The sequence below is a fragment of the Cygnus olor genome, chromosome 28, assembly GCF_009769625.2.
Source record: "Cygnus olor isolate bCygOlo1 chromosome 28, bCygOlo1.pri.v2, whole genome shotgun sequence".
Taxonomy (NCBI): Eukaryota; Metazoa; Chordata; class Aves; order Anseriformes; family Anatidae; genus Cygnus; species Cygnus olor.
The window spans coordinates 72,990-81,892 of NC_049196.1; the positions used below are offsets into that span (position 1 = coordinate 72,990).

Genomic DNA, 8,903 nt, shown 5'->3' on the forward strand with positions numbered 1-8,903 from the left:
CCCTACCGCTCCTGCAGCAACTGGCTCGTCTCACTGTTTCTGTGACTCCCGTCTCAATCCGTGGCAAATAACTCCCATTATCCTCTGAGTTTTAACTCTACTTTTTAACCCTCTGTTTTTGTACACAACACAGAACCCTGGTTTTATAGGATACGACTGGCACAAAGCATACCACTCCACAGGAAAAGGACTTCATACACTGCACCTGAAGGAATCTGGCAACTCTGCTTAAAAGTAGACAAGTTCCCTCATCACAAGTCCAACCGCTCTTCAGGAGAGCAATGTTTCCTCAAAAGCACACTTCACACACATCCAGAAAAGAAGTAAAAAAGCCACCCATGGAGTACACACTCACCCAGGACGCCTCTTGTTGGCTCTCTGAACGATGGCTCCTCCAGCTTGTGCACCCGACCCAGGGTTCCCAGAGCTGACAGCTGCATTCAGCGAGGAAACATCTGATGCCATTTCTAAACAGGAGGGGCAGAAACACCATAAGAGCGTTACATCAAATCCTCCTCTAGTTCAGACAGAGTAGTCTCAACACACAGCTCTCATTAAGAGCGATGGCATTTCAGTGTCTGAAGTAGAGAGATTTTGTGCAGCATGCTTCTAGTCCTTTTATCTACTGCCACTCCATGGCCTGCGCTCAGCGTCCATTTCAAGCTTTGACTACATGCTGTTTCCATAAGCTCAAAGGCTTAGCTCATTAAACTAAAAGATGTGGTCTCCTTTTTAGACAGGGGAGGAGTCTGATGTGATCATGGGTTGGGGCTGAAACAACTCTCATATGCGAGCTGCATAAGCGTGCAGAAGGGGAGGAGAAGAGTCATGGGTTCGCCTGACCGACCTTACCACCACCTCCTTAAGAGGGTGCATTTTCCAGCCTAAGAGACAAAAAGTTAACCAAGGTGCTTGTAAGGCACCTTGAAAATGATGGTCTTTCAGATGGACATTCCTATTGTTCAGCAGTCCAGACCTGCAGGCAGAAGGGGCGAGATTGCCAGGCTCTGACTGTGCTCCTCCACGACTGGCCGCACACCCAGAGCAGAACAGCCATTCTTCCCCAAAACAACACTGCCTCTATTAGGTACACCGCTTGGAGGTAGAAACCTTGCGTTTTATGCACAGAGAAGTTCCACAAGCAGCAAGAAACTTAAGGAATTCTTTAAGAGATGAAACAGGCAGGTAACGCTTGCAAAAAGCGCAGAACTGATGAATCCTAAGATACACCGCTAATACCACAGCGTAACGTATAAGAGAGGTTCCACACGGATACACGATCTGTGGAAAGGGATGCTTAAAGAGGTGAAAATACACCCCTTTCAGTGTATGGGAAAGAAAGAAGTCTGTAAGGGAGAAGCTGAACGTGCCGCCCTCCTCACAAGCCAGATGGCAGGCCCAAGATTACATATTACACTTTTTCCCCACAATGAAAGCCAAAAGCCCCGACTCTCTATGCCAGCATACACCGAAACCCTCCCATGGCGGCGTGGGCAGGCTGGCTCCCAGTCCGTGCCCAGACCCAGCAGTACAGATGCCGCCCGTTCCTCCCCGTGCGCTCAGCGAGCGGCTCCCAGCTCTCACCAAAGCCAACGCAGACTTTCTCAGTTCCTCACAAGCCAAGACCTGACATTAGAAAGCAGCGTTCGATAGCACAGAGCCTGACTTCTGACTCTCCAGTGGGATTTTTTTTCCTTACTCCCAATTTAGAATTCAGGAGCACACTGAAACCAGCTCTGTAGTGTTATAGCTGGCTCAGCATGCTTTCAACTGAAATCTCATCATAGGATATTACCACAAGAGCTGTGTTGAACTTTCTTCTACATTAACACAATTTGATCTGCAACAGATCCAGAGCTTTTCAAACACAGGTTAAAAGGCATTTGTTCATGTTTCTGAAATAAGCCAACTCTATTCGTTTGAAAGGCTGTGGTTCTTTGCAGTTTGCTGCTAACCAACTGCTAGACTGCAACCAAAATACTCATTTCAGCCAGAGCATCTCCCCCACAATCTTTGCAAACTGCACTGCACGGAGTGCCTTGAACGTAGAAAAAACAATTCCGCTTTATCAAAGTGGAGGGGACACACACGCCCCTAAAAGCCTATTGCTGAGGTTCCCAGACCACGGCGAAGTGGTACACTGACACTGAGAGCTCACACCTCAACTGCTGCCAGAACTGGAGGGACAAAACAATCAAAGTTGGGTTTAACAAATACGGCAACAAATCGAGCCTGAAGCTCTGGTGAGGTCAAATCTCAGCTGAGCCCAGGCCACTAAAATATTCCTTGACAAGTACAGGAGAACCATAGTGTAGAGAGCAACTCTGCAGCAATGCCCATTTTTACTTCTCACATCAAACAAAACACAGCCTTCGGCACCCACCCCCCACCCTCCCCAGAAAAGGAGAAACACAAAACTATTTTCAGCATCATAGACAGATCAGGCTTTAACAAGTTTTTTTTTTTTTACACTGTTACTGAAGTCGGCTTTCAGTCCGACAGCAGTTTAATCTAAGCAGTACTTACACAGATAGATGCAGGATCACTTGTACTGATTTGCTTCCTTCTAAGCAACTGGCATTGCAGAGAAAGTTTCTTCCTTTCCAGTCCTTATAATTTCCTAAGGGTGACTAAACTATGGAACAAATATCCAGGTCAGCACTTAGCAGTTCAAGGGGCCAACAGACAGACCCGAAGAGCACAAGCACACAACCTCAGCACTAGCCACAGCAACAAAATACAAACAGCTCTGTGAAGTTTCCAAAAAGAAAACTGAGAATAAAGTCAGGTATGGATACAGAGACTTTCACCATGCAAGGTTGGTGGTTTTCAACACGTGAATACATGAGGTCTCTGCCAGGAAATCAGTCCCTACACGATAAGCTCAAGCCAGCTGATGTGATGCACTTGAAATAACTGGAGGCTGGCCTTCCTTACACCCATCCTCCAAGCTGGGCCCAGAAAGGTTCCCATCTCCTTACACTCTCTCTACTTGATTTGGGATTGCTTGGGCACTGCCACTGATGGCTGTCCTCTGTGCTGCTTCCCTTATTCCCAGGGGAAACCCTGAGGTGCAGAGAGCGCTGATATCAAAGGTCTTCATTTAGTGGAGCACAGCCCTGAGTGCAAGCAAACCAGGTCAGATGCTTTATTCCTTTTTAATAGGCAGCTTCCCAAGGAGTCTGTGGCTTTTCAACATATGTATGCAAATACCACGATTTGAACAGAAATAAAGTTTCTGGAGCACTGCAGATTTATTTTTTTTATTATTATTAAGAAGAGAGGAATTTCCGGCTTAGGGCAAGGGAAGGAAGTGACACTGTACTGTTCCTCTGCAAATCAACTTCTAACTACAGTTGGGGGAAGGCGTCTGTCTGTGTTTTTGAAGGCCTCGCCTGAGTCTTTGCTACTTCCAAGGATCCTACTGCATGGACTAGCATCTCACATTAAATCCCTTCGCCTCATGCTTCAGCTTCCTACTCCGAAACATTTGCCTCTCAGGGTACAACATGCCCTTTCACAAATGAAAGAACATAAAATATCTTGACATTTGATAATGTAAACTGGTAATACGTTGCTCTGCACACTAAAAGAGCATCAAAATGGTTCTGTACTCCTTCACACGACCCACCACATCCTCACCCCAAAAAAGGAGCTCATGGGGCAGGCAGATGGGATGGCAGGACATTCTAGCTTTTTCATCCTTCAGTATTTCTAAGTTAGGCACTCACACGAATGCAAAGCTTCCTTTCAAAACATTAAGCAAACATTAAGCTCAAGTCTTAACTCCTCCCTCACCCTCCCAATTTTTCCCCAGTCCAAACACAGGTCGTATAACAATTTTACGTGGGGATCAGAGAACTGGTAGAACACAAACGTGCTCTAACTATCAATACAAGCTCCAACTTCGTACATGGCAATGAGGGTTGTGGTGAGGGGGTCTGAAGTGGCCACATACGCTAAGTTCAGCAGCCCAGATGTCTATCCTGAGAAATGGAGGCGCTTAACAGAAATCCCTCCACAGCTGCACATGAGAGTCCCTGGGTCCGAGCATAAAAGACAAGCCACAGCTAGGCAGGAGCAAGCAGAGCAAAAGTCCCAGTTACCAGAGTCAAACGATTCTCAGGAGAAAAGCTGGGTCGTCATAATCTGTAAAGGCTGATTTCACTTAAAACTACAGGCCCTGGGAAAGCTGCCAACCCAAAGTGATCGGCAGGTCACAGGTTCCAGGGTGCTTAGCTCTGACTCAACACACCAGTACTCAAAGTGGTAAGAACAGCATCTTTCAAATTCTCCAGAATAACAAAAAAAAAGGCAATGGATACACTCCTTTGAAACAATAAATGTTGAGAGCAAGCAACAGGACAAACGTTCATTTTCAGTTTTGAAAGTGGTTTCTTCAAAAATCCAGTGCGTCACCAGGAGTCCCAGGCAGTCCTTCTGGGAACAGGGTGTGTTTTATATGGCCACTGCTGCAACAAGCAATATTCCTGTTAGGTCTCTGTTCCAAGCCTTTCCAGAATCAATCCCTGCTTGCCTTTAGCACATTACATCTAATTAAGGCCAGAAGAGATAAGCAGAGGCAGCAGAAAAATTAAGGATCCTTATTTGTAACTGAATACAAATGTGCAAACACAACCACAATTCAGCCAACAATTACGACCCAGAATAGAGTGGGCTAGAGAACAGCTAAGGGAATGTAATCTCGAGAGCCAGACTTCCACCCCAGCTCCCCTGGGAAGGGCTCTATTGCAACTACTGGCATCTCAACAGTGAAAAACTTCAAAAAAAAAAGTCACTGAAAATATTCAGAACTGTGATTTATGAGGCAGGCCTGTTGTAGCTCTGAAACGCATTGTTACTGTACCACTTTGCCTGCTACAACCAGGCACTGCACAAGGCACAGCAAAAAAAAGGCAGTTGCTACTGCAATTTCTAACCTGAGCAGCATCTGGTTGCTTCCCAGGCCTGGCACCCATCAGCTCTTTTTTGCTTAACAAGATTAGTTTAAATTTAATCATTAGTTAGCTCCCTCAAAAGCCAAGGAACTTCAGAGCAGGTCTGTGAGCAGTTAATAGCTGCTCAGATAAAACAGCATATGTTAAGTAACAAACGTTTGCATTTCGCTCACAACTATAAGGCTTCAGCCTGAACAACACGCATGGCTTTGTATTTACGTGTCTCAGTTTCTGCATCTCTGGTTTGTTAAGACTTATTTTTTCAGTTGGTTGAGGTGTTTTCAGTTGTTTGAAATTCCCATGCAATGCTGTGTGGGAATTGGCTTACTGCACGTGAAGTAAAGGATCCGCTTTGTCACCTGAGGACAACTATGCCAGCTCAATGCTTTCATCCCATGGGAACCCTCCCCAGGAAGCATTATAGAAATCAATGCAGAAAACAAACAGATACATCTTCCACCTTCAAGTGTTTGAAAGTATACATTCAGAAAAGCAACGTGTTTGAAACGAAGCTGATAAACCATATATTTATCCAGTCAGCAGTGCTCTAATAATCTTAATATTAAAATCTCCAAGTTAATTCAAGTAAAACAAACCCCTTTTTCCCCCCACCCCACCCTCTCTCATACTTCCTCCTGGGTAGCGAATGCTATTTTCTTTTCAATCCTAGACAGGAAATTTTAACAACATAAAGCTTGTTTAAATAGGCACAACTGAATAACACTTCACAACTTAAGTCTTTCTCAATTAAATAAGACGAACAGTCTGTGTGGTGACTCACCTCGCCCTTGAGAAGATGAGTAGAACAGTTTGGCAGATTTATTTCTCAGTTTACTTTACCTGAAAATGCAGAAGCGTTTACCCATCTCTCACAGGTTTCTGCTTTGCCCGCGTAGCAGTTAGAGGAAGGACAGAAGGCCCAGGATGGCACCAGACCGAACACAAACCACACTTTGAACACTTAAAAGGAGTTCTAACTTATTTTGCAGTCAGCTTCTTCATCTTTCACCATGGCCTGCTCAACCTGTGAGGACATCTTGTGTATTTTCGGGCATTATGCAGTACTCACTGGAGCTCTGCAGTCTACTTTTCAAGATCAAGGAAAGTATTCTAAAGAATACTCTTCACAAGTAATTTATCAAACTAATAATCTCCATGCATATAATGCTTATGCAGACTAAGTATTTTAATGGCCTCTCTGTTTAGAAGGACTAAGTTAGTATTGGTCAGTCTGTTTACTGATAATTACAAATACTAAACGCAAATGTTGAAAGTTCCCTCTCTTTTCCTTGTGAATTTGTTTAAAACTTTTCCATTATCCAAAATGTCATGCAACTCTGAAGACTACAGTTGTGTAAACACTTCATAATACAGGAACAGTTTAAAGCAATGTGTATCTTCCCTTCTTCATTCACTGAATTCTTACACAGTTGGCCCATAACATACATTTTCCATTCTTACCCCAGGCAACAGCTTTTTTTTTTTTTCTGGCTTTAAATTTAGCTACATATCCTTTGTCTGCCAAACTGCAGAACTCGATCAGCACTACACTAGCAGGAGAAATGAGCTTCCTGATCAACTCCACACCACCACAAATGCATACGACTAAGATTTTACTACTTGGAATGATTTCACTGTTTCAATGGGATGCTGTTGTGAGCCAAAAGAACGTTTTACCACAAGACTAGAACACAAGTTTGACAGTTTCCATTTCAGATATGTGTTTGCTAAGCGGGATCAGGAACGTTTGCTTCTTCTAACGCAATTTCTACCTTCTGATTGCTGAAGAATTTCAGCTCATTATGTGACACCACAGCCAAGCATTTCCAGACACCAGTTCTGCACCTTTGCCTCAAAATCACCACAGACAAATGACCCAATGTGTTTTCTCAATATTTAAAGCCACAAAAGCTTCCTATACCAAGTTAGGATGAAAAAAAATCAAACTTCACAAGTTGCATTGAACAGTGCTCGATAAACCTGAACAAGTCACATGGCCCAAGACCTCCTCAGCCTCAAGCCACATGCAAGAATAGTCGGAAACCACAAACCAACAACAAAAAAAAAAGAGACATTGAAGCTCAAATTCTGATCTCAGTCACCACGTTGTAAACTCACAGCAAACTTCACAGACATCAGGTTATTCCAGATAAGTGCTGATTTCAGACCAGTTTAGCCAGAAATTTGAAGAAAGCCTAAAGGATTCATTTATTCTTTTTTCCATCAAGCTTCAGATACCACCAGCTTCTAGCTTCCTCCAAACAGGGGGCTACCCCTTGGTTGCTAACCTGAGAGAGCAAAAGTTGAAAGAATATCCTGCTTTTTGCCAGCAGGTGCTCACATCCTTGGTTACACACTAGCTATTCAGCTCAGTTGTTTAAAGAGATGGAGAGAAAATTTATGAAAAAAGACTTCTCAAAACAACACATCAACTTTTGTCTGCTGCTAATTAAGAAAAGAAACTTAAGGAAGCATACAGCAAGAAAGAGTCTAAAAGCAACGTCAGCCATTAAGGACAGCAAGTATTGGACTCGCTCCCAACCAGAAGGGGAATGACAGAAGCCAGACCCCAGCACCAAAGCCACCAGCCGGGGCATCTGCAGGGCCCACGCAAACCATTCACGCTGAGGCAGTAAAGCCGAGCACGGACGCCTTCCTCCACACCGCGACGCGATGACATTCCCCTCTCCGCTCCAGCACCTCCACAGAACCGCCTGCTCAGCCAAGGGCCACCGGCTGGATTCCTAGGCTCAGATCACCTCCCCACCGGCCCTGTTCTCCAAACCCTCCCCGAGCCGGAGCCCTCAGCACCCTCTTCCCCACACGGGCTCCCCTCCTCCCAGCCTCCACGCCGCCCCGAGCCAGCCCTAAGCCTCCGGGCTCAGCTCCGAGCCCCTCGGCCTCCCCCTCCACCCCCCGGCTCCCCCTCGGGGCCTCCCCCGGCCGAATCTCGCAGCTGCCCCCGGCCCCGACCTCACGGGGCCCTGCCCGCCCACAGCCTCCCTCAGCCCACCCCGGGCCCAGCCCCGACCCCGCTAACGGCGCTGCCAGCCCAAGCTACCGCCCCCTCACGGCGCCGCTGCCCCCAGGCAGCCCCCTCGCCCAGCCCAGGGCCCCCCGGGCGCGACGTCCCCGGCTCGGCCCCACGGGGCCCCGCGGCTCACCCGGGTTGGCGGCGGTAGCGGCCATAGCTCGCGCGGGCTGGCAGCCGCCCCCCGCCAAGATGGCGGCGCAGGAAAACCCTCCGTGCCGCCGCGCAGCCTAACCCGCCCGCCTCGGGGGGCGGGGCGAGCCGCGCAGCGCTGCGCTCCTATTGGCCCAGCCGCGGCAGGGGCGGGCCGAGCGCGCCCAACGGCCCAACGAGCAGGGTAGGGTGAGCCCGGCGGTGGGGGGAGGGGGCGGGCCTCGGGGGGCGTGGCCACGAGGGGGGCGTGGGGGGGACTGGCGAGCGCGGCCAGTTAAAGGCCAGGGCAGTGACGTCACGGGGGGTGCTTGTTTGCTTGGTGGGTGGGTTTCTGTCGGAGGGCGGGAACCCGGGGGGGGACGAGTCCTCACAGCCGCCCCCCCGGCCCGGCACCGCTGCCTCAGCACCCGCACGATCCCCAAACCCGGCCTCCTGCCGAAAGTCGCTTGGCGAAACGCTTTGCGCTGACGGGGGGGCACCCGTGGCAGGGGCGAGGCTTTGCCCTAAACCCCTCCTCCTTGTCAGGGCGATGCTTTCTCCTCTTAAAATTAAAAAAAATACAAAGAGATTGTTGCGGGGACACACGCTTCTGCTGTGTTTACACTGTTTCTGGGCCTTGTTGCAAGGCTATTTAACAAGAGCCAAGTGGGTGGCTCAGTTCAAAGCCCAAAGCATTGCTGTTCCAAAAAGTTGTCACCATTTTTTGAAGCCAGCCAAGTACCATCTCCAAATTATCTCACAGGAAGGAGCCTAGGGACCTA

The 8,903-nt window shown here is 47.8% G+C and overlaps 1 protein-coding gene across 9 annotated transcripts in view; it reads right to left on the reverse strand.

Moving 5' to 3' along the window:
* The window catches only part of ARNT (aryl hydrocarbon receptor nuclear translocator), a 29,898-nt gene extending 21,623 nt beyond the window's left edge, over positions 1-8,275 (reverse strand). For 6 of the 9 annotated variants that reach the window (XM_040538723.1, XM_040538718.1, XM_040538722.1 and 3 more), the window contains exons 1-2: positions 8,123-8,275; positions 356-467 (exon numbers count right to left, since the gene is read on the reverse strand). In XM_040538723.1, coding sequence (XP_040394657.1) covers positions 356-467; positions 8,123-8,147 — 137 coding nt within the window. In that variant the 5' untranslated portion in view covers positions 8,148-8,275. Of the gene's footprint in view, positions 1-355; positions 468-7,246; positions 7,270-8,122 lie in introns of those variants that run through there. The other 3 variants (XM_040538720.1, XM_040538719.1, XM_040538716.1) reach the window with 2 other exon arrangements.
* Positions 8,276-8,903: the final 628 nt, after the last annotated feature.